The sequence below is a fragment of the Larus michahellis genome, chromosome 3, assembly GCF_964199755.1.
Source record: "Larus michahellis chromosome 3, bLarMic1.1, whole genome shotgun sequence".
Classification (NCBI taxonomy): Eukaryota; Metazoa; Chordata; class Aves; order Charadriiformes; family Laridae; genus Larus; species Larus michahellis.
In genome coordinates this window covers 51,587,190-51,612,183 of record NC_133898.1, presented here as the reverse complement: position 1 = coordinate 51,612,183, position 24,994 = coordinate 51,587,190, and the positions used below count along the sequence as shown (strand labels likewise).

Below are 24,994 nucleotides of genomic sequence, written 5' to 3'. Positions count from 1 at the left end.
GCCCGCCCGCCGCGGCGTGTGTCAGCCAGCCATGGAGCGGCCGCCGCCGCCAGCCGCTGCCGGACCCCGGGCAGCGCCGGCCGCGCCAGCGCCACCACCGGCACCGGCACCCAGGGGAGGCGGCAGCGGCGGCGCGCCCGCCGGCAGCGCCTGGCTCCGCTGGGCGCAGTGACAGCGCCCCCCCGGCCCCGCCGGCCCCCGCCTCCCGCCGCCGCCGCCGCCTGCGATGCTCAGTGAGTGCCGGGGAGCGGCGCGGGGCTGCGGGAAGCCTGAGGCCCGCGGGGGTGGGGGGGGGCGGTGCGCGGCGCCGGCCGGCGGCGGGAGCGGGCCCCGGGCGTCCCGCCGGGCCGCCTCGTGGCGGAGGCCCGCAGGCCCGGCCCGGCCCGGCCCGGCAGGCGGCTCCCGGGAGGCCGGCGGGCCCCGGGGGGGGGCGCGCCTCGGGCACGGGCGCGGCCCGCGGGGGCAGCCCCGGGTGAGGGCAGGGCCGGGCGCCTTCCCTGCGCCCGGAGGTCGCGGGGTGGGCTCTCTTTATTATATATATATATATATATATATTTATCCCCCCCTTAAAAATTGCGTGGGTTTAATTAGCTGTTTCTTACCGCACCATCTCTCTTCCCTTTTCCCCCTTTTTTTTTTTTTTATTTTTAATTCTGATGGGGGAATACTTTCACTCTCGCGTCCCCTCAGCGAGTGCCCGTCCCTCAGCGCCCCGAGCCGTGAGCGGTGCCCACCCGCGGCCGGGGCGGGCGAGGGGCTCCGGTGGGCCCCGGGCTGGGGAGGCTGTTGGCGGGGCCTAAAGGCGAGCGGGGGGCTGGGTCCGGCAGCCCCGCTGCGGGGAGGGTAGGAGGGCCGTAGGGCCGGGTGGGGGAGGCTGGGGGCGGGCGGTGGGTGCTGGGGGCAGAGGGAAGGGTGTCCGGCCCGGAGAGCCCGCAGGAGCTCAGACGGGGGGAAGCCCGGCCTTTGGCTCTGTCCTCGGGGCAAAACCAACACTGGAATTGGCAAAGGTTCACCCGTGGACGCTGAGCCGAATCTAGGTGCCGTGGAAGTGGATGCAGGCTCTTCTAAAGTCACAGGTGTTTCTTTTCTGCTTTCTTCACCTGATCGCCGCCACTGCTTGGGCAAAAGCCTTCTCCATAGCTCTGCTGTCCTATTTTGCACCACCACCGCGCCGAGTCTCCATGTCAACTTGCCGTGTTTGCTTGCCTGCATTTCTGAATGGCAGCTGCTGCATGTGTGAAGCCCCTCAGCTCTAGGTTCTGATCTTTGTGTCAGTTTATCCTTATCTTGTTTATTCTGCAATTTTGTAAACCTTAGATCGACTTAATGTCACAAAATTAAAAATTCGGTGCTTTAGTATTGTTGGTAGACTCCAAATTTCACCTGTAGGAATAATGGATAAAAAATGGTACTTTTCTTTCCACAACTGAGGCCTGAGATGCAGTTCCCAGTAGAAACTATTCAGTACTCAAGAGACTGTGCTTTTGTGGGTTGTTTTATTGTTGGGTGGTGGGGTTTTTTTAAAGATTGCTTGTTCTTGGTTCTTCTCTGATGCTCACAGGTCTTTCCTCAGCCTGTTGGAAGGAAGAGACTGCTGCCCAGCATCAGGATAGGAAGGCAGTCTTTAAAAGCAGCTTTTCCAGCACTAGTTTTCAAGCTCTTTTTCGTGTGTCTGTACTGGTAATATTTCAAGGCCGTGGAATCTGCCTAAACCTGTACCTGAGATATAGCATGGGCAGGAAGTTAATTTCCTTGGCCCAATGCTTGGCACACAGCTAACTTCCAGCTTTTCTAGGAAAGAGGAACTTGTGTTTTGTATGAGTGGCCTCTCCTCTGGGTTTCTGCAGTGGCTTTGGTTCCTCAAAAAAATTAACCTAATATCTTTTTTTGTGTACGTGTGCTCCAATTTGTGACACTGCAGAAGACGCTGCATTGTAGCTCTGCAGACTCCCGATGTGATTGATTTTTCTTTTCTCTTTCCTTATGTATTTTGCTTATCAGTAAAAACAGTTAATAGCATTAGTATTTATTGTTCTCTCTGTCTGTTTGAGAAGAACGAGGCATCTGAGACTTCTGAACAATTCTTTCAATCTTTCTGCAGGCCTTTCTGCAGCCATGGACAGGGAATGCTATATATGTTCAGTTTGTTTCGTGTTTTGGAGACTTCTTCAGCAATGAGAGCGAGAGTCCTAAAAGTGTCTGGAGGTTAAAATGGCAGGCTTGTCCTTTTTTGCCTTTAAGTTTTGCATCGTTGACCTGTTGTGAACTAGCTCAGCTTGAACACAGTTAAAGGCATTTTGGCAGGCTGTCCTTATGTTTATTTTATGATATGCTCTAATTTTGAAGGCTTGATAAAGGATATTTGTAGGAATGTTGGTTTTGCTCTTCTTGCACTTCTCATGAATGCTTTCCCTGCCCCTGTGACATTGCTCTTTGTAACACTGAAGTATAAACACAAAGTGAATGAAAAAACAAGACCTGAAATGAAAGCAGGGGTGACAGCGTGTCTGATGCCAATGGGTGTTTCTTGGTGAAGGTGCATTTCCTGTAAGGTAGTTCCTGTTCTGTCACCTGGGAGTAGGGAAAGATCTCCTTGAGATACTGCTCGTAACACCCACTACTCTGACCGCCGGGAGGAGTATATAAGGTATGCGAGGGGAGCAAGAAACTGTACAGGTTGCATAAAGCAGCTGCAAACACCACCTTGCTAATCTTGGCTAAAGAAACTGGGGCTTCCCTGTTATCCTCAAAGCTCTGAAAAAGCTTGGACTTGAATCAGCTGCCAGCGACTGACTGCTCCTTTCCCAGGCCCTTCTCTCTTGCTGCTAAAATGTCTGATCCTGGTGTTAGAATTTGAGACTACTGGGTAACTTACTGCCTTTTTTTTTGCCTATTCTTTAACATTTACCATTTTCTATGTTGGTCATCTGCTCATTCAGCAGCTTAAAAAGGCTGATCTCAGTGCTCTCTTGTTTGTCACTGTCATTTCAAAGGGTCCTCTGGAGTTCCGCATCTTTCGTGCACCAGTTTTCTATTTCTCCGATCCATTATGAGTTGCTGAGGAATTATCTGTGCATGCATGCTGTGCCATAATGAATAAGGGTTTTCTCCTCCAATCTAACCTAGCGCAAATGGATCCTGTAACTGAAGCAAAAAAGTATGGGCAAGGATATTTCTAGATTCTCTCTCTTTGCAATTGAACCACAGACCTGAGGCTGATTTGCACAGTTTTGACTGACTAAACCACTTCAGAAACATTTAGTTGAATCTGTTCCATGCCGTTTTGGGAGTGAGTTTCTTTTGGGTTATAAGCCAAGTACAACAATCGAATGCAAACTCTCCAAAATGGTTTCTAGACCTGAAATAAGCATCTGTGAGAGCATCTCAAATATAATTAAGTTGCTACCCAAACCTAAGCTGTATGGCAGACTGCATGCAGAGGCAGTAGTGTGGACCTGGGCAAGTCCCTTGTATGTGAGTCCATGCCGCTAACTGAAATGCGGAATGGCAATGTAATACATTTGTGAAGCTTAGTTCAGGGTGTGTTTTAGGAGGGTGCCAAGATGCTGGTCCGTCCTGGTATCCACCCTTCTTCATGGTCTTCATTAGAATTCTGTCTTTCCTACAACTTTGTGAAGGAGAAAAGGTGTTATATTTGAGGCAGTGTAAGTCTCAAATATAATTTCTTTAATTGCAAGGAAGATGAAAAGGAAGTTTGCTTTTGGAATGGATAAAGTTGTGATTGAAACCCATGATTTTAATAGGTCTGTCTGGAAGTGCTTTGAAAGCTCCACAGCTGTTGATGCCCCTTCCCCACCCTCAACAGTTATTTCACCTGTGAGAACGAATGGAAAATAAGGTTTTCCCCAGAGCATATGGGCTTGCAATTCCCCATATCTGTTTAAAGTAACTTGCTGAAACCTTGCATCCTGTCCACTTGGAACCCCACAGAGGGCTTATTGTTCTAACAAGTAGGATAAGCACTAAAGTGTGCACGGGTATTAGAAAAGGCTCATTTATGATCATATTTTTAAAGCTGACATTTTGTTAGAAATATGGTTCTTACAAGGGAGAGGAATGGGCATCCTTGCCTGTCTCTGAAAATTTGTGTTTCATTGGATTTAGCTACTCAAAGCATGTGCACTTGTAGAATGTACGCAGGCCTTGTGGCAGAGGGGCTGTAAGGTGTAGAACTGTCTCGAGGCAGCCCGTACCTATTATTTTGACAGAATAAAGTTGTTGCTTAGTTCTGCTTTATTTAAAGCCTTTTAGGTTATCTAAACATCTGTGTAAAATGGATGGGTATTGCGAAGGATTGGTGGCAGTCGGGTACTACTCAAATAGCAGGGGAGCTATTGCGTTCATCTTGCTGAGGTTCTTTTATTACAAGCCAGAGGCTAAAATCTAGCATCAGGCTCCTTTTGGTGTTTGTGAGGATGTCTTTCAAAACTTATATAAAGGAAACTTCAAAGAAATTAAAAAAAAAAAAAACTTTGTAGGAGGGAGGCCCTAGATATAAGGCAGCAGGCAAAAAAAGCAGAAGGCTCTGCTTTTGTTTTTAATCCTCCCCCCCGCTTTTTTTTTTTCTGGGGACTTAGCTGACTGAAGGGCCAGAAGCGTGGCTCTAACCTTTAAGTTCAGGCGATAAGCTATTGGTTCTTGGACTCCCCAAATAGGTAAAAAAGTTGTGCTACTTAAAGCATTATGATTCTGAAATTTCCTTCCTGTATGTTAATTTCTCATTCCCTTGACTCTTTTGGTATCATTTTGTCAAGCAGAGGAATCAGAAAATGACTGAAGAATATCCAAACTGCTACTGTAAAAAATCTGTAAAATTTTTTTGTGAGTTAATTTTTCACAAAATCAGATACTAAAGCTGCAGTGGTGACCTGAAGTCTAGAATCCTCAAAAGTATTTTGGATTCCTCGGTGAAATTAGTAGAATTAGGCAGCAAACTATTTTTGTGGATCTGATTTAAAGCGTGTAATTACTGAGAGGCACATGCCTAAAGATTTTGTTTCATACTTCAGTAATGAAGTTGTTTGACTTCAGCAATGAAAATACTGAGCCGTTTGTTCTCTGTCAGCTTTAGCATATACAGCAAGAGCCCCATCATCTCTTTCTTTTCTTTTGAGGTCATGAAACGCGTACGCACAGAACAGATTCAGATGGCAGTGTCCTGCTACCTCAAGCGCCGTCAGTATGTGGACTCAGAAGGTCCCCTAAAACAAGGGCTGAGGCTGTGTCAGACTGCTGAAGAGATGGCAGCTAATCTCACAGGTAATCCTATCATATTTTCCATCTATGCTTCTTGGCAGAGTTGTGACAAGTGTGAGTATGTGTATTGGTAACTATGTGAATTTGTCTGCACGTATGGACAGCACTTCTTTCGAAATAAAGAAATTTCCCAGTGTGAAGTTGGTGTGAGTTACAAATTTCTGAAGAGCGAAAATGTGGATGAAAGTGTAAAAAGGTGAGATTCGTGGTCTGTGAATCAGCAGACTGAAATACCAGGTTGTGGTAGTGGAAAATGCGTGTGTTGTATTCCAAAGAACATGAGGTCTGGTGAGTAGTGGTGCTTTGGGATGGGGGTGAGAAGAACGTACATGAGGAATTAAGTAGAAGCGGGAAATTCCGTTGTACCTTTGTACTCCAGGAGAGCTGTATCATCTGAAATGGAAGTGATACATACCGTTTCTTTCTCTGGCCTTGTTAGCTTTCTAGTTGTGAAAGCTCTGCTCTGTCACTTGAAAAAAACACCCCTTTAGTGCATGAGACAGTTTATTTCCTTCCATGCCCTTTCTTCTCTTTCCTAAAGGTTTCTGACTACTGCTACGCTACCTGCTTTTAAAATCCTGTCTGCGGCAGTCTTCATTGTAATTATTATGTTTGTTATAAAAAAGTATGCTACTGCTTGAGCACACACAAATATTGAAAGGATGCAAGCAATGTGGAGGTTATAAAGATTAAATTTTCTTGTGAAAGTAGTAGAAAATTCTGGGCTGACCTTTGAGTGAAAATGCAAGGAGGAAATGTTTTCTGATAATGAAACTGCTTAGATTGTGACTAAGACAGGTGGAGACGTTAGTTACTTGTGATACAGCTTGATTTGACAAAATGTCAGTTGCTGTATAACTCTGTGCTTGTAGCTAGATAAGACTGGATGCCAAAATAGCTCTTTCCACCTCTAGAATATTTTGCCATAGTTAGAATCCAGAGATGGGTGACTTGTGGGTAAGTGTCGAGGCTGACACTCTCAGGGGCCTAAAGGAAATTGGGTAATATTTTGTTATTAGAAGTGACTTGCATCTTCTTAGTACTTTTAGTTTTCTTGCTGTTTTCAGAGTAACTATTGTAAGTTTGTTACAGATCCCTGAAATAATACTGGGGCAGATGGGGAAAGAATGAAACCAAAGTAAAATGCTGAGTTGGTTTTGATGGGAGATTTTACGGAAGAGGTCGGTAGAAAGGTCAGTGTTGAAACAGGATTAGAACTTGGGACCAATCCATACCAGGAGGACACAAGAGTATCTGAAGTAAGAGAGAGGAATTGGATTGCAAAACCTTGCATTCACGTATGGCATCATGCAGGGGAAAAAAACAGTTTCAGTAAAGAGTGTGAATGAGTGTGTGATTGGGTTTTCTCTTTTTACTAATCATCCACCAAATGTTATTACTAAATTCTTGTTGTTAGTCTGTATCTTCTTACCAGTGCAAGGGTTTTGTGGATGGTGATTCAGAACTTAGTCATCAGTTTTCATTAGAACTGAAAATGGTCTGCTCTCATGTATTCGGCTGCTTACTAATTCTTCTTGTCAGACATGCTCGTAGTAAGCTGTCAGTGAGTATGCTGCAGTTCCATGAATGACTGTTGAAAAACGCAGCTTGTACTTATTCTGATGACAGAGTCTGAAAATACTTTCTGCCGCAGTCATCTTAGTTTTGTAAACTGGATAAAAACTGACAAGATTCTAAAGCCTGCATTGCTTTATTTCAGGGAAAGTGATCAAATATTTTTTTTCTGAAGATGTTTTGCTTGTTCCTTAATAAAACTCACTTTGCTCTTTCTGTTCAGCTCTTTTCTTTTGTTTGACTTTTAAATTAATCAGCCCATATAAATGGGAGAGTTACTTCTGTTTTCAATTCTGTGATTTCTTCCTTCGCAGTGAAAAATGTCCTCTGGTTTTGGTTTTAAACAGTTTTCTCAGTTTTATCTCAGCATTTGTTTTTGTCGTCTTCCAGAGTCTCTTCAGTTCAGCCCTTCTCCATTGCTTCATATACTTGCTGTATCTGCACAGGTCTGTTTTCACAGAATCTAGAGCAGCCCAGGTTGTAAGGGGCCTCGAAAGATCATCTGGTCCAACCTTTTGTGGGAAAGGGAGCCCAGATGAGATTATCTAGCAGCCTGTCCGATCGCATCTGCAGTAAAATACAGCACAGAGCTTCCTCGTGACTAAGCCATATTTCTGTAGAAAACTAGAAGAATATTTGAGGACAGAATGAGTGACTAAGAACATGTTCTTCTAATACTGCCCATAGTATGCTATCAATACATAGGACTATCTGAAATAATGTAAAATTATACGTCGTCACACTCACGTAAAAGAGGAATCGGTTGCTGTTCAACAGCGTTTATAGTTGGCTACACATTTGTTAGCTGGAAGCAATGCTGCCCACAGCCAGTGCACAAACCAGGAGGGTACCGTCGATATCCCTGAGTTAGGAGCGAGTTCCTTTGAATTTGGTATCAGGTCACATAGCTGGCTGCAATTACTGGAAGTGAAGTCAAGGAGCAGATGTTTTCAATAGATGTTTTTATGACCACCGAGGAAGGTGGAAAAGAAGCTATGGTAGATTTATTAATGTATAAGAAGGGTATGGCCAGTGTTTTATTTCAACCAAGAGGAAAATACGCCTGAAATCTTACTCTTGTTTTGGAATCAGTTGAGCTCTTGATCCTTTTTGCAGTTCTGGTTGGTGTAAAGTTTTGGGAAGGAAAAGAATGAGAATTTGAACTTGTTATTACTGTCTGGTATGTACGCTTCGTTTACCATTTGCTTGATGGTATCATTACTGAAAAAGTTAGGGCACAATGATTGCCGAGTCAGACTGTTCCAGGGTAGGTAGCCAAAGGTGATGTTGTTCTTTGTGAAGCATGAAGAACATCTTAATTTTGGGAATTAAGTTGCTTGTGCAGAGAAAGTTTTATAGGTGGCATGGAGGGAGCACTTCATAAAGCCAAGAACGGTAAATTGTGTTTGCATGGCACGAGCAAGGTAGCAAGTCACTCCCATTCCTGCTGAAATGAGGCCACCAGAACTCTGTGAAGAGCTGACCCTTGTACATAACCTTGTGACGTAGCATAAAAGACAGGCCCTCATATTTCTGTTTTTCTCTGCTTTTACAGTGAGTAGTATGAGTGACACTGAAAACTGTTACTAAGCATTTTTGAGTTAGTGCATGCATGTGGTTTACTTTCTCTTGCTGAGTATCGATTATATTAAATTTTCAGTCCGAATAGCAGAGTTTTTTACTTTAGTTGTTAAGTAATATTGTTATGTGAGCCTGGAGTTATTACCAGCTTTGAGGTTCTGAAGCAGCCAGGCTCTAAAAAGCACAGCGTATCTGTACCTTTCAACAGGTTGTACTTGTTTATTTCTAAACTGATTTGAGAGAAGATAGGGAATTGGTGCTGGAATCTGTATTTGGTTTTTTCTGGTGAGGGGATGATGAGCACAGCCCAGCTGTTTGTTTCCAAAGCTCAATTCAGGTTGCCCTGCAGAGTTGGTAAACATCCCTCCTGTATTTCCATAAGCTCCAGGAAGATAGACCTGTGTCTTACCAGAGAGAGAGAAGGCAGGGAGAATAGTGACAGGCTGCCTGAACGTACACTGTGTGCTGATCTCTTTCTAATTAGAAGCATTGAGACAAGCTGGAGGCTGGCCTATCTCTCTTTAGCATGTGAACATTTGATGATGTTGTTTATAGACTTCCAGAGCTGTCAGAGTTGTGCTTCTGTGCGCGAGCCAAATGCTGGAACAAAAAGCGATCAACCGGGAGTCGGAAGGCAAAGAGAGAGGATGGAAAGTGGTGGGGGGCAGGAGAGACTGAAAGAAGTCGAGGGACTTGAGAGTAATGAAAATAGGTTTTGTGGAGGGGAAAACAGTTATGAATTGGGAAAAAAAATTAGGAAGGGAAAACAGTGAAATGCCTTGCCTTGCTTGTTGCTCTTAGAAGAGCAGACAAATAAACGTTAGTTATAATTTTGTAACTTGTGTTTCTAATCACTTGTATTTGTATATGCGTAGCGTATGTTGGTGGGTGGCTGTAAACTCGCACAAAATTCCCTGTTGGATTCTGAGAGGTTATCAGAAGAGTGAATGTTTGGTGCCAGAGAAGAAGCAGCCAATTCCTTTTCTAAATAGTTCAGAACCACTTTTATCAGAGTTGATACTGGTTCTGAAAATCAGTTAAACACCACCTCAGGAGACCATAACAACTGGGTTTGTGGTCAGATACCAGCTGCCCTTTAACCTAAAATCCTCAGGGAAGAGGACACATTTTGATTAAAAACTACTAAGTGTTTGCTTAGAGATTCAGTGTGTTTTCACCACCACCTCTGGGAGACTAGTAAATGACACTGATTGGGACAAGGAATTTCAGACTCTGAAGCAGTGTCACTGCAGACATTCTGTCCATGGTGGTTGGTGGGTCCTGCTGAAAAAGAAACTTTGTTTTGGAGAAAGTTGTAGATTGCTTTCTTCATCTTTTCTGAGTGCAAAGTAGTAAAACCACTTGAGTATCTTGTAAAACTGTTAAGGGATCTATGACAGTGTTACTCTGAATTTCTTGGGAACTTACGGTTGTGTTTGAAAACTTAAAAATGTATTCTGGGGGGAGCAGGTGAGTTGCTTGAGGTTTTTAGTTGGGTTTTTTTTTTTTTTTAAGCTTTCAGTATACTTTCTCATTCATGATCCGTCTAGGTTGTTTAATGACATGTTTAGGTGCTTGGGACTATGTCATCCCTGGACAGTTTGAAAGATGAAATGTTGTTTTGGTGGCTGCATTACCTTGAATTTTATGAGATGCTTTGTTTCCAGACACACATGCAAAACTCCTTAAATCCCTATTTAATGTTTACTTATTTTATTTCACAGTCCAATCTGAATCTGGTTGTGCCAACGTTGTGTCTGCAGCTCCCTGCCTGGCAGAGCCACAGCAATATGAAGTACAATTTGGACGATTACGCAATTTTCTCACAGGTAAATATCAGGAAGCAAGGAAGAGGAAAGTAGATGATTTTTTTTTTGTCATTTCAAGAAGTAGAGGACAACTTAATAAAATTTAAAATCATGTCTCTAACAGTCTTCTGATTTCTAGTTTTGAGATTTCAGTTACTGCAATTAGAAATATTTAAATTTTTTTTAATTGTTTTCTGCATGCTGAGTACCTCTGGCTTTTGTAGATAGCTGACTGTTTGCCCTTTCTTGTTCAAGCATTTGGTGTTTGTAGATCTGGACAACCACATACATATACAGGAGAAGAGGGAAGATGATAATGTTTTATGTGGAAGGCAGGAAACTTAGAAATGAGTGTAGTTCTCCGCTGTCTCCTAGTTTAGGGCTTTTAATTTTATTCATAATTGGCATATTTTTATGATGGTCTAGATTTTTAGGGGAGAATTTGTTCCCTTAAATTTATCTGTACTGGCTTTGAGACTGGAGCTCTGTGACTGAAAGAAAAAAAATTCTCATTCTGTAGTGTGATGCAGAAGAAAATCACAATATTTTTTTAAATTATTTTTTAGTAAATACATTTTTTAAAACAAGGATACTCCTGGGAATGTCCCTATTTCTTCTATGAGTCCCAAATGTGGGAAACAGAAAGCAGATAAGATTTTCAGATAATAGTACCAAGGAAGGTGAGGTTGCCACTCCTCCTGCCTTTGAGCACATCTACATTTATCCACTGTAGGGATTTGATCCCAGTGTGCATAACACTAGGATTAATATTCCTGATAGTTGTGGAAGGGAAAGGGAAGGAGGCAGGCAGGAAGGCAGAAGCAGAAAATAGTGAAGTCAGCCTTGCCACCTAGAGCAGTTCAACACCATTGCACTTTAGTATGGGAGGTGAATCTGTATGATTTAATAGATTTTTGAGAATTATGACTGCTCTGTTCAGTGGCTTAAATACCACTTGGAGAAGTGCTAAGCATGTTTTTGGTGTTCAGGTCAACTGTTTTCATATTTTTTTTGTCCCTCTTGCTCAGTTTTGATTTCTTACACATGTGAACTGCTTCTGTTCCTGCAAGGGAGTAACTTGCCAGCCAGCCACAAGGCACCACAGGACACTTCCCATTTCTGTGATGCCTGCTGCCAGGGGCACTGAGGAGTGGGCAGGGGACTAGGACCACTGAATAATTTAGGATTACTCCAGAGGTCTGTAGTTCAACTGGCTGCTCAAAGCAGGGAAAGATCAGAGTTTGATCAGGTGGCTCAGGGCCTTGTCCAGACAGGTTTTGAAAAATCAGAAAGTGCAGAGATTGCTCTGCACCTCTGGGCCCCAGCTGCAGGGCTGAGCAATTTGGTGAGAATTTCCCTTGCAGCAGCTTGCCTCTTGTCCTTTCACTGAGCACATCGGAGAAGAGGCTGGCTCCTTTTCCCCAATAATGTCCCACTGGGTACTGAAGGCAGCAGTTGGATAGCCCCCTATTCTTCTCTAGGCTAGGCTACCCACCTTCTGTAACCTTTCTTCACATGTTCCTCAAGAACGTTTTCTTTGTTCCTGTTTCTGACAACTTCCATCTCTTCCCTTTTTCCCCCACTGCGGAGTGAGGTCCTTCCTCTTGTTGCATTTCTGTACTAGAGCACCTGCAGAGCAAAGAGCACCTGCTGGCTGCTTAGAGCTTTTACTATACACAGACCACTGGTTTCACTAGCTCTGGCCCAGTTTCAGTGGGACAGAAAGGAGAATGATGCCAAAGTACGCAAATATACGCACTGCACTCTCACTGTAGTTACACCTATAGAAATGGGAGAGAGGCAAAGTGTGGACCAGAAAAAGTCTGAGAGTGCTCAACAGGAGAGGAAAAGTAACCTAATGGAAAGGGGGGGGGGAAAAGAATACGTGTTGGTGAGTGGCAGGAGGGAAGAACAAGCTGAAAAGAAGCAATGCCGTTTGAGGACTGGCAATGCCTATTTTGTTGCAGTGATTTGGTCCTCTGGTACCTCGTTATTCTGTCCCTGTATGCTGCCGTAGCATTTTGTGGCAGGGCTCTGCTCCTTAGAGCTCCCTGCAGCTGCCTGAATGTGGGGGGGAAAAAGCCCAAAGAAGCTGATGCAGGAGGGGTGGAGCTGTTGCACAGATTAATCTCTGCAAGGTACAGCACAGCCTAATCGGGAGTTTGTTACACTGTGTGCTAGGAATTACTGCTGGGATTTGCCTTGGCAGAGCGAGGAGGGGGGAGAGAGAGCATGCACATGAGCAGGCACAGGAATAAAACAGGAGCACAGCATACTGCAATACATTTTGGAAACTGTAGCTTCATTTCCCCCAAAGACAAATCGTTTCCATCCAAAGCATCACATGCAAGTGCTATTGAAGCCAAAAGGAAAAAAAGCCACCAAAGTTCAGTCCTGCACAAGCTAGGTAAATAATTTTGACTTAAACATGTTAAATAGTATTTTAAACTTCTAAAGTCCATCTATTGCAATAAACAGAGGGCATAAATAAATAGGGGAGGAATTCAGCTGTCATGTAGTTTGAGGTGGTAACTTAATAGCTGGCCCACACCTAAAAAGGGTTTTGAAATCTCTGCATTTTGTTTTGACAGCATACTTCACTGACTTGAAAATCTTTCTTTGGGTCTGTAATAGGAACTGTGTATCCCCTTTAGGTGACAGAAGAGGTTCATGTAGATGAGCGAACAAAAGTCTCCTCTTGCTTGCTCTCTGATGCCACTGTCAAGGCTTTTTGCAGTAATTGTCCTTGCTCTGTTTTATTCCCAGTAGAACGTGGGTTGAGAAATCGTTCAAAGTTGTTTTTTTTTTTGATGTTTTTTTAATATAGATTCAGATTCTCAGCACAGCCATGAAGTGATGCCTCTTCTGTATCCCCTCTTTGTCTACCTCCATCTGAACATGGTCCAGAATGGCCTAAAAAGCACAGTGGACAGTTTTTACAGCCGCTTCCATGGCATGTTCTTGCAGAATGCCAGCCAGAAGGATATCATTGAGCAGTTGCAGACTACCATGACTATTCAAGATATCCTGTCCAACTTGAAGCTCCGGGCTTTTCTGGACAACAAGTATGTCATCCGCCTTCAAGAGGACAGCTACAACTACCTTCTTCGCTACCTCCAAAGTGACAACAACAACGCCCTGTGCAAAGTCCTGACCTTGCACATTCACCTGGATGTGCAGCCTGCCAAGAGGACTGACTACCAGCTCTACGCCGGTGGGAGCTCCTCGCGCAACGAGAGCAACGGCCTGGAACCCAGTGACGTGCCGGCTTCCATTCTGCAGAATGAGGCGGCGCTGGATTTACTGCAGGACAGCATTAAACGTGTCAAGGATGGGCCCCCTTCGTTAACGACCATCTGTTTCTATGCCTTCTATAACACGGAGCAGTTGCTGAACACTGCAGAGATTTCACCAAATAGCAAGCTGCTCGCTGCTGGGTTTGATAATTCATGTGTGAAGCTGTGGAGCCTGCGTTCCCGGAAGTTAAAATCTGAGCCCCACCTCGTTGATGTGTCGCGCATCCGCCTGGCTTGTGACATCCTGGATGAGGAGGTCTGGATACTTTTTTTTTTTTAACCCTACCCTTTCTGCTGAGGATTTGGGGCATGCATTGTGGAGTATCTAGTTATGTCTTAAAGGACTGTGAGGCTGTTCCACAACTTTTCTGCCTTGACGCACAAATTCTGTAGCCTGCTCTCATCCTTGTTCTTTCCTGCAGTGGTTGTAAATGCTGCACTGAGGTGCAACGAGTTTGTGCTCGGATCATAGTTTGTTAGTCCTGGGTGCTGATGTCCTTCCTACAGCTGTCCTTGAACAGATGACAGTACACAGGCAGCTCAGTAAGGACAGGTGACTAGACAAGGCTCCATTCCCTGAGGAGCCTTCTTATGGATGGGAAGATGAAACAAGCAAATGCGAACAGTAAAAACACACTGTGGTGGAAGAAAATTAAAAGGAAGAAAATTAAAAGGAAATTGGCTCAGAACAACCAGTCAGAAGGGTGGAGAGAAGGGTAGAGAGGCAGGAAGAAGAAAATAAAAGACAAAGTAAGGAAAGAGACAAAGGAGGCTGGTCTGAGACCTCAGGAAGAAGGAGGGATGCCTAAGTGCAAAACTATATTTAAGGAATCACCTGACCCGGAGGTGAAGAGTTATCATGGAAAAATTACACAAAATGTCTCTGTTAAGGAATCTGTGGTGTAGAAACTTCAGAGGCTTCCCACTCTGGACTGCTGGAGACAGGGACAAGGATGTGTGTGCCTTCACATGCCAGGCTAGATAGCATCTTCTAGTTTGCTTTTTTTTTTGCCTTCTAGTCACGCCCTTCCTCCCCTTTCGCCACAGCTGCCCACGTAGCATCTTGTATCTGGTTAGAGATCAGAATTTGTGACTCTTCCTTTGTTTAATCACTCCCTTCTTGAAGAAGAAAAAAAAAAAAGCCTCATTTGTTCTTGTGTTGAGCATTTAGCAGGAGAAACATCCTTTTTTCCACTGTTTTTTTCTTCTCATAAAAAATACCTAGTGGCAGGGTTCTGTTTATTTTGGAAGGGTGCAGAGAGCTTGCTGGATGAAGGGATCTATGGTTAGGGATTGCTTTGTTAGTCAGCTTGAGAACGAGAGGCAGGCATCCAGGTGAGATAGCACAGTGGCATGCTCACCTCTTCCCAGCTTAACCCTTTCTGCAGAGTGAGCAGGAAAGTGGGTCAGACCAGCCCAACATGGATCTATGGACTTGTTTTCATTATAAGCTGCAAGAGTCCATAGGACACGTGACTGTGTGTGCTGCCTGTCATGGAAACCAAATGTCAATAACCTGTGACAGGAGAATTTCTCTGGTAAATCAGCAGGTCACCTCCTTTGGCTCCAGACTATAGAAAAGTGAGATATTGCCAGGTTATCAGGAGTGTGTTTTAGCTTTCTTTGGCACGTAGGCACATACTTGTATATCGTACGTGTATTATGAAACAGCTGTGGAAGCTTGAGTACAAATGTCTCTCATTGGCTATTTAATATTTCGTGTATCCTGCAGTATTTATGCACAGGTCTAAAACCAAAAACTGGTCAAAGCCCAGCACAGATCAAAGTCATTGCGCTGAATAACTTCACCACTGACAAAACAAATAGTGACCTGATCAGGAGTTCAAAGTTAAGGGAGGATACCAGCCTGAACACACTGCTGGTTATGTGTCCTGAATGCAAATGAAAGCCTATTGACTACAAAGGAAATAAATTCCAGTATCTGGAAGCCCTCAGTGAAAATACACAGGCACCCCCAGGGTCGTAGGTGGGAACAGACCAGCACCCGCTTGGGTGCTATGGGAGTAGAAGCCACAGATACAGAATAACTTGTGAGGATGTTAAACTTGGCTGGGTTTCTGTAAGATTTCTTCATATTGTTTGTTTTAGTTAATTTCTCTATTGTGTAATTAGCTTTGGATACTGTATTTAAATAGTAGTGCCTGAAATAATTAATCCTCAGATTGGTTTTTGATTTGCTGCAAGCAAATAGATCTGTCTGTTTATGAATATATAGAGGTCTAAAAGTGAGAGTTTCAGTGGTGGCAGGTTCACAGTGGCTTTACAACTAGACTATTGGGTTTATTAACTCTTTTTGTATGTATATAACAATGAGGTTGAGACTTGGCAAAAGTGTTGGAGAATGATGCGTTTTCCTAGTCTCTGTAAAGCTTTTGTGTCGGTAAGGTCAAAGTCATCTACTGGGTGTAATTTTAATGAATTTTGCTCAGTGTGATGCCCCAGTGCACTTCACGAGTGTTGTGCTGCTTCTTGGAAACAGGAGAGGCTTACTCTTTGGGGATAAAGTAATTCCGTTTTCTTTATAGTGGCATCTCACAAATGCCACTTTATAGTCTGCCTTACTTAAGGTCCAGTATAAAAATGCAGTTTTGCAGCTGGGGAAATGGATGTGCTGTTTGTCTCTTTGCAATTTTGCCATTCTTATCGCTGGTACTACATAAATGAACAACGGAAAATAATACTCTCAAGTATTGAGAGTGGCCACCTTTAAATTCTGTGAAGACTAAGACTTGACCCCATTCAGCTCTGCTTCTAAGATCTGCTTTTGAGTGGTAGTGGTCCTTCAAGTGGTAGTGGGCAGGGATGATGCTGACACCTTGGTGGATGGCAGATGGGAGGGAATTCTGGAAGGAGCAGTAAGAAATGTCCTGTAAAGAGAGCCATGGTATCTAGTCCCTTATATTTCCCTCTTAGATCCCTACTGTAGGCAGGTAAGAGGTCTTCCCTTTTGACATCTGAAGAGCACTGCAGGATGAGAGAGGTGGTGACACCCAGGGAAACCTGTTACTAGTTAGGAAAAAAAAAAAGCGGGGGGTGAAATTTTTTTTGTTTGTTTGTTTTGCTTTTTTAAAAGTTATCGTTACTTTTTGAGGCTCACTCATTCTCTTGAGATTTTTGCTGAGTGGAAGACCAAGATAATTTTTGTCAGCTAGTGTTTGCTGCTCTCAAGGTTAAATGCATCAGCAGTAAATTTTTCTGGGTCCCGATGGCTGTCATGCAAAATCCATTACTGATTTAAGTAATAGCTGATGAGTTGGGCAGTCTGTCCATAAGTGTATCATTTGGAAGGTGTCCTGTGTAACAGAATACGATAACGTTTTTGTTCTTTGTAGTTTCTTAATAATACAATTTTTTGGAATCTTGTACTTGCTCAGGAAGATTTCCTGTTCACTGTTGAAGAGTAGTATTTTTTTTTTGGCTCATTTTAGTATGTTGGTAGGTTTTCCAGTTCCGTCCTATTACTTAAAATCTGTTTTGATAGTTCTTCTTTTCAGAATGGATATCTGTGTAGTGCCCAGTGGTATGTTATATTCAGGAAACATATTCAGTGAGTGAAACTGGAATCCTAAAAAAATATGAAGAGAGATTCCCTGCCTCCCTGCTGATTTATAACACAGATTGTAACCTTTCTATAGCTGCTGTAAAGGCTCGCCTACATGGTAGTAGCTGTGGAATGCAAGGAAGAGTGTGCTTGATCTGACAAAGAAATGAAGCTTCGTTCTGCAAGGTAGTCATTTAGTGGCTGAACTTCCAGCTGCTTTGTTAATCTGGTCAGCAGACTAACTTGGATAGGGAGGAAACGGAAAAATTTAGTGACTCAGAAGCATTGTAGGTATACTGTCTTTGGTGATCTGTAACAGCAGTGTGCAGTTGTTACGCTAAGTGGGTGTCAAACAGAAGTCAGATAAGATTTACTACCTGTGACCGTATAGGAGTGTGGTTTTGAATGCTGCAGAAGGCATTGTCAAATAAGCTGCCGCTGTAATACAAAAAAAGAAGAGTAGGTCCTTGTAAGAGAGAAAGAGTGTGTGCTTGCAGACAGCCCAAGAAGCCCTGTATGAATTTGAAGGCATAAAATTAAGTACCTGCACTTGCAGAATTTACAGAAACTGTAGTACGATATAAGTAACTTGAATGGGCTTCCACTGGTAACTTGTCAGGAATCTTATGGTCATAATTAAATAGTATAAAATGCTGCAGGTATCAGCCTCTCTCCTTTAATGTGGTAACATAGCCTAGAGATGCTGTGGATTCCAGCAAGCAGTGCTCTATCTGAGGTAGAAAAAGCAATCTGAATAAGAATGGGGCTTTGCATGCTAGTGCCTGCAATTTCTCTCTGCCTCACCTCCATAGTAGAGATGAAGTTGGCTGCCAGCCACATCATAAAACTCCCACGGGCACTGACTGCTCTGAAGAGAATTAGCATTGCTAAACACAGCTTGCTGCCTACCACTAAACACACAGCTGAGATGGGAGGAAGGCGGCAAGCTAGCTAAGCCAGAGTTTGCTTGCCGATGTGAGATTTGAAACCACTGGAGGAGAAGGGCTTTCAGGGCTATTGCTAAGTCTGAAGCAAAATTGTCTGTGGGTCCTGAGGTCGGAGGGATGGGAGATGTGAAGTCAGCCAAGAGAGCTGCTCACCACGAACTGACTTCTGCTGGTCGTCAGCAGTCCGGCAGCCCTGGGGAATTGGTTTCCTCTCGGGGCAGGAAGTGCTCCTTTGGCAGGAAACGGGCCAGTTTGTGATGATAAAAGTTAAAGGGGCTGCTCACAAACAAAAGGGTGTTGTGTTGAATTTGATGTGCAGAGATTGTCTGCGGATGAGTGTTACTGATTCAGTACTGAGGAAAACTGCCTACCTGACAGCCCTGAAGAAAGGTGGTCTCAAGCTTAAGGTCTCACACAGGTGCACCCCAAGCCATGGTTATCCCACACTCTGTTAGTGAGACCCCAGCTTTTTGGGCAAGGACACACGCTCTCTTGAGATTTGTTGGAAATTGTGCAGTCTGTAGCCTTTGATTGTCAAGAGTCGCTACTTCAGTATACTTTCAGAGACTGTTATGCTCCATTGGGAGATTCCTTTAGCACTGAATAGTCTTTAAATGTGAAAGCCTTTACTTGTTGACTATGTCCTGGTACTTGAATTGGAGAATTACAGGATGAAAAGGTTACCAGTGCCATCCTTTCTGTGATTATTCATCTTCTCCTACCCTATAAATAGATCCTTTCACCTAAATAAGCTGCATACATTCGCTGTTCTTGAAGGGTGAGGATGTGAAAGCATCCAGATGGATCTTGCATGGATATAGATGTTACGGCCTTACTGGGTTTCTGTTCACATGTGGGACTAAGAAGGAATGTCCGGCAGACAGCGTGTCAAATATGCTTTGTCTTTCCATCTCCTGCCTTTTGTTTAAGACATCTGTGCTTCTTTTTCTCTGCTGTGAGATTCACTTCCAATAATGACCACACCAAAAGAGCAGATGCCAAGATCTGTTTCGACATTCTTAGCCAAAAGTTTAGTAGAGAGCGGATAGGGAATAAGCATATGTTTTAGCAAGTGGAAAAATGTCATAAAGTACTATTTTTTTTTTTTCTTTTTTCCTATTTGCTTACAATCCCAGGTTAAGGTGCCTTCTGGAGTGAGCACAAGGCTACCCACAATGAAAATAAAACCTCTACATAAAGTCTTATCTCCCCATCTCTTTCAGTGTTAACTTGGATGTAGCAAATGTGCTTGTAATGTTTGTATCTTAGAGTTGCACACAATGTGCCATGTCTAAAATAACTTCTTCAATATTAATACTTGCCTGTTTTCCTCATGGTGGTTCCTGTATTTGTGGAACAGATAAACATGCTTTCCTTTCTTGTTTCTTTTTCTCCTCCCCCAACCAGGAGGAAGAGGATGACAGCGCAGGCACAGAAATGAAGATCCTGAGAGGACATTGTGGACCCGTGTATAGCACGAGGTTCCTTTCAGACAGTTCAGGACTCTTATCTTGTTCTGAGGACATGTCCATCAGATACTGGGACCTCGGAAGTTTTACAAACACTGTGTTGTACCAAGGACATGCCTATCCTGTCTGGGATTTGGATATTAGCCCCTGCAGCCTGTACTTCGCCAGTGGCTCCCACGATCGCACCGCAAGGCTCTGGTCATTTGATCGGACATACCCACTGCGAATATATGCAGGCCATTTGGCGGACGTAGACTGTGTTAAGTTCCACCCCAATTCCAACTACTTAGCGACAGGCTCCACAGACAAAACTGTGCGCTTGTGGAGCACTCAGCAAGGCAACTCAGTGCGTCTTTTCACTGGGCACCGTGGCCCCGTGCTAGCGCTTGCCTTTTCTCCCAATGGTAAGTACCTGGCATCAGCAGGTGAAGACCAGCGGCTAAAGCTGTGGGACTTGGCCTCAGGAACTCTTTACAAAGAACTGAGGGGGCACACGGACAACATAACCAGCCTTACTTTTAGCCCCGACAGTAGTTTAATTGCTTCGGCGTCGATGGACAATTCAGTCCGGGTCTGGGACATTCGGAACACTTACTGCAATGCCCCTGCAGATGGGTCTTCCAGTGAACTGGTTGGTGTATATACCGGACAAATGAATAATGTACTGAGCGTACAGTTTATGGCCTGTAATCTTCTTCTAGTGACTGGAATTGCACAAGAAAATCAGGAACATTAATTATTATTTTTTTTCTTAGGGAAATGGGTGGGTGTATTGAATGCCAGAGTCCATCGCAAGCTGAGATTACTGACTGTGAAACACTTTTCTTCCTCTGCCCCCTTGAAAGGCATGTTCAGAGTGATGCAAATGCTTTAAAATGTCTTGTCCGCAAAAAGGCTGTGCTGTTGAATGGAATAAGGAAAAAAGGAGGAGTGAGGAAAATACATATACATTCTAATCTTGTACTTGTAGGGATGGGGAAAAGGGGAGGAAATCCAGTAGCTTGGGGAAACCAAAAGCCTGGTCCAAACAAATGAAACTGCCAACCAGATAAGCTGCTGACCTGCACTTAAATATCCTGCATTGATTGATGGGCACATCTTACCTACTGTTAACTGAGGCTTGAGTGTGTGGAGAACTACTGGCCCAGTGTTTTTTGTTTTGTTTTGCTTTTGTTTTCCTGGTATTGCAGAGGACCAGCATTTTAAGACCCTTATATTAAAAGAACATTACGTATTTTCTACAGTGATAGTGGTCCTAAATATTACAGCTCCCTATAGCATTTCTGGAATATTTTGGACTAGCTAAGTAGAAAATACCATCTTCCTTTTTAGTAAGGGGATGAAAATCTGACCTCAGTTGGGGCCCATCTCTGCATTGTCATTTGGGTTTGCTTCCTGGTACTAGCTGTGATATTTGTATTTATGTTCCATTAATTAGGAATCTTTCTGAGTCTGGTTGCACTGTGTTTTGAGGACGGGAGGACAGTGGGGGTAGAGCAGTGGCTTTAAGGGTAATAAACAACTTGCCTTGACTGCAGGGAGGGCACAATAGAATTGAAGTGGCTAAGTTTGGACGCCTAATGGAAACGGGGCATGTCAATCCACCACTGCACCTCACAGAAATATTTCCATAAATGGAAGTTGGCAGTCTAGGGAGAGGGGGACAGGGAGAGACACACAAAGTGACATGGGAAAAAATAGTATTACTAAATTATTGTGCATACACGGAGGCAGCTCTGCCAGTGTTGGATTTTTCTCAAAATGTTGCAATATCAGTTTCATGAACACTTTGTGAGATAAATCATCAGCATTTACAACAAGGATCTATGGAAAAAGCACGTTCTAGTTTGTCATTTGGAGAGATTAAATATTTCTGCTTTCTGGAAAGAGTTATTTTGTATTTTGTTTTCTATTAAAAGCATTTAGTTTAAAAAAAAAAATGGTTTGGTCCCTTTCTGGGAAACTTGTTCTGACTTGCATGGGAAGGAGAGGGCAGGAGCATGCCTCTCTAGCGCCCGCTTGGCACTTGGAGGCTGAATCTGGTGGTCTTGCTCACTTGGTGTGTGCTGTTTTGCTATGCCCCTACTTGCTTTCCACAGAGCTGACTTGGCAGGTCATGGAGTAGGGTATTGACACAGCTTTGTAGGTCAGCTGAAATGCACATGGAGGATCTGGTACCCCTTGAGGTTGATGCTGTGCACCAAAAAGTCTTGTTCTGTAGCAATGCGTGACATTTACTCTGCAGTTTGACAGTCTGAAATATCTCTTCCAAGCAAAAGGACAATCCTAATGTTTTCTAGGTAGGCTCTCGGTATTAAGTGATAATTCCCTTCGGTTTCCCTCAGACCTTCTGGACTTTCATGAGAGGTTTCTCTTGAGAACGTTGAAACAATCTAAGAGTTTAGATGATAGCTCACAATTGCTGCTTTTTTTTTTTTTTCTTTCTTCCTCCTTAGGTTGGTAAATAACCAAAACCTTCTATCAGAAAAGCGTTTGACCTTTCTGAGATTAGTAACAGTGTGTGCTGTGGCTCAGGTCTGCGAGTACCAGAATCCCCTCTGTACGCTTGGAGTTCAGTGGCACTGCTAATCTTCTGACAGCTGGTTATCAAAAGTGTGAAGCAGCTCAACAATCCCAGACCAGGATCAGGCATTTTGAAAAAAAGAAAGAAAAAAAAAAAAAAAAAGCAGCGTGTGAGATGGTGGTATTGCTGATGTTTTGTGCTATGCAGGTCTCTAGAGACACCTCCTCCTCCACCAGTGATCACTGGAACTCATTTTGCTGTTTGTTGCCATGTATCCTGAGCAGTGTTTAGATTTAGAGCAGCTGGGCTTTCAGTCCTGAAGTAGAGCAAACAGCAATCAAAAGGTGGGGGGGAAATAAAGGTGACATGGGCAGAGAACAAAGTTTCCCTTTAAAATAGTACTTCGGTGGAATTGAGTGGAATTGGGCTTTTTATTAGTTGGGTGATTCTGAAGTATTTTGCATACAAAAGCAACAAGTAACGCGACTTAGGAAGCAAATTCTATTATATATAGGCTAAAAGATGTAAAAGTGATTTCTGAGGTGCTGCAAAAATAATGTCACTAGTTATGTGCTTCAAACCTACAAACTTTAGTGTATTGTGTGGACAGTTTTTGGTGCTCATGGAATATCAATGTTTGAAGGCAGGAAGCCAGGAAATAATCTAGACTATAAGAAATGTCTGCAATTGATTGACAGGCTGAATTTCAAGGCAGAATTGGGAGGACAGTATGAGCGGAAGGAAGGAGTACCATTAAGTCTACCAAAATTTGGACCATAATCTCTATTAACTGTGTATTTCAGAAATAAGTCTGCATTTGCACAGACCCCTTCCTTTTTCTGTTTTAAATATATATCATAAAAAACACAAAAGCATTTAAGTTATGCACTCAAATATTAATAAGTGTCATAGCAGGGACTGTTGCTGCTTGTGAGTCTGTGTGTAAGGCAGTTCTCAGTCACGTAACTGGGTACTCCTTCCCCTGCAAAGCTCTGCTCACTTCACGCGCCTCCTGGGCGATGTGCAGCGCACCAGGTGCTGCATGGTATCAGGCAGTGGCTAACAGGAGATGCTCAGAGAAGGAGGGCATATAAGCGAACAGTGATACTTCCATGGTTTACGCACTCCTATCTTCTCACAGTTACTGTTTGTTGTTTTGGGGTGGGTTTTTTTTTTTTTTCAGTAGGCCTCCAGAGCTGCAGGCTATGTAATCACTGCTGATGGATTTAGTTTCCATTAATTTTGTCTCATCCCTCTTATTAATAAGCCATATACTTGTAGCTTCCACAGTTTGCCACAACTTGAAGTTCTACACCTTGATTTTTGGGGGGGAGGAGGAGGTATTTCCTTGTTTTTGATGTCCCTAACCTCTTGAATTGATAAAGGCATTGAACAGCAAAACACCCTTTCAAAAGGTGTCAGGTAGTCCAGGCCACAGTAAATAGAGGCAAAGCTGAAGTACAAGTCCATGCTTAGTCACTGAATACTGATGAAAGGAAAGGATATTTGCTCTAACAAACAAACTGCTCTGCGCATTCACAGGTCTATGTTAAAGTTGCCCTTCCCACTTCTAACAGTGGCATCTCCTGAGCAGCGTGCTGCCACGCTGTTCAGTCTGAACGTCTTACTTCCCGAACGGTGAAGTTCATCCTGTTCCTCCCTGTTCTCGTTCCTTTGTGAAAAAGCTGTCTCTGACAAGTGTCTGAAGTCTAAAAATATATTACATAAATGATATTTCCATTAACAGATCCTTTGGGTTCGCCAAGAAAAATAAAAAGGACTTCAGGCCATTTTGCTAAGCTTGTTTCAACTGGGACTGACTGTTTGTTAGTCCTCCAGGCTCAGTGGGTTCTTCAACAAAGTCCTGAAATGGCCTTCCTTCTGAGCGGTGTCTAATTGCTCATGGTGAGACAGGCTCTAAAACTGTACCATTACAAGACACTGATGTGACAGTTAAATTAACTGCCTGGATGTCCCTCGCCAAAGACTATCCCGTCATGCTGCACGTTAGCTATGGGATTTTTTTTAAAAGTACTGGATAGGAGCCCAAACTGACTGAAATAACTCAACAATGCTCACCATGCACAGTGTATTTCAAGTACAAAATACGGGTAAAATTTGTCTCTGGACTGGTAATCTTTTTTTTTTTTGACAATTTTAAATGTGCGTCTGGCTTTCTGTTTCCTGGACGCTGCTATGTATAGCAGCAGTTACACAGAGAAGATGGTATCTTCTCTTTCAGTGCCTAGTTTAAGTCAAGGCATTATCCACTGCGTCTGTCATCCTGCAGAAATGTTCTTTTGGAACAGTGAAATTCTTGAACAAGGCAGCTGTGGCAGCTATTTCTGTAAGTTGATATCATAGGTGTTACTCTGTAACTAAAACACGCATCCTCTTTTCAAACAGGAGAAGGGATTGGCTGCATTAAGCTGAGGGTTAGACAAGGAAGACTACTTCAGAGCTGCGCTTGCTGTATGGGTAGCTCTGCTTTCCTACCTAGTCCAAATCTTTGCAGTTCTGTTTAGGATAAAATTGTCTTCTCTTTGAATAAGTTTGTAATGTTCAGCGAAGTCATGGTCTTCTGCTTATGACAAGCCTGATAACAAAAATATTTTAGCATATACAGCCAGGGGATCAGCCAAGAACAGGACTTGATGGTGTTTTGGTGCTATATGAGCATATCAGTTATGACATGGACAGTGCTCTGCTGACACTGCCTGAGAACAGGAGGAAGAAACTCTCTCTGAATACCTCTACCTCACTGTTGAAGGGAGAGGCTGTACCAGTATCGCTACCCCAGCTCTGAAGAACAGGACAGGAGATGGCACAGAAGGGACTACAACCATGATGGTAATTCTTTGCTACCACTTCTTCCCCCCACAGCCAGTAGCAATGCTTCTGTTCACACTGCTACACATCATGCAACACCACCAACCCCAGCAGCTCTGGCAGGAT

General features: G+C 43.5%; 2 protein-coding genes across 4 annotated transcripts in view; both read left to right on the top strand.

Annotated features, from left to right (window-relative positions):
* The first annotated feature begins 8 nt into the window (after positions 1-8).
* Positions 9-21,404, top strand: TAF5L (TATA-box binding protein associated factor 5 like). 3 transcript variants are annotated; one of them, XM_074580148.1, is made up of 5 exons: positions 9-233; positions 5,136-5,280; positions 10,158-10,262; positions 13,069-13,793; positions 19,454-21,404. In XM_074580148.1, the coding sequence occupies exons 2-5, from the start codon at positions 5,139-5,141 to the stop codon at positions 20,249-20,251; spliced, it is 1,770 nt and encodes a 589-aa protein (XP_074436249.1). In that variant the 5' UTR covers positions 9-233; positions 5,136-5,138; the 3' UTR covers positions 20,252-21,404. The 3 variants fall into 3 exon arrangements, with proteins under 3 accessions (XP_074436249.1, XP_074436248.1, XP_074436250.1); XM_074580147.1 differs by lacking the exon at positions 9-233 and adding an exon at positions 2,548-2,647; XM_074580149.1 differs by lacking the exons at positions 9-233; positions 5,136-5,280 and adding an exon at positions 9,056-9,903.
* Positions 21,405-24,445: 3,041 nt separating this feature from the next.
* ABCB10 (ATP binding cassette subfamily B member 10) overlaps positions 24,446-24,994 on the top strand; it is a 31,889-nt gene continuing 31,340 nt past the window's right edge. The window contains exon 1 of the mRNA XM_074580146.1: positions 24,446-24,889. The gene's annotated coding sequence lies outside the window, so the exon portion shown is untranslated. The remainder of the gene's footprint in view (positions 24,890-24,994) is intronic.

Bases quoted from the DNA above. Each gene is read 5' to 3' on its own strand.
- TAF5L (XM_074580148.1), top strand. From the start codon at position 5,139: ATGAAACGCGTACGCACAGAACAGATTCAGATGGCAGTGTCCTGCTAC. The intron at 10,263-13,068 runs GTAAATATCAGG...TTTTTAATATAG, and splicing joins ATTACGCAATTTTCTCACAG to ATTCAGATTCTCAGCACAGC. The intron at 13,794-19,453 runs GTCTGGATACTT...TCCCCCAACCAG, and splicing joins GTGACATCCTGGATGAGGAG to GAGGAAGAGGATGACAGCGC.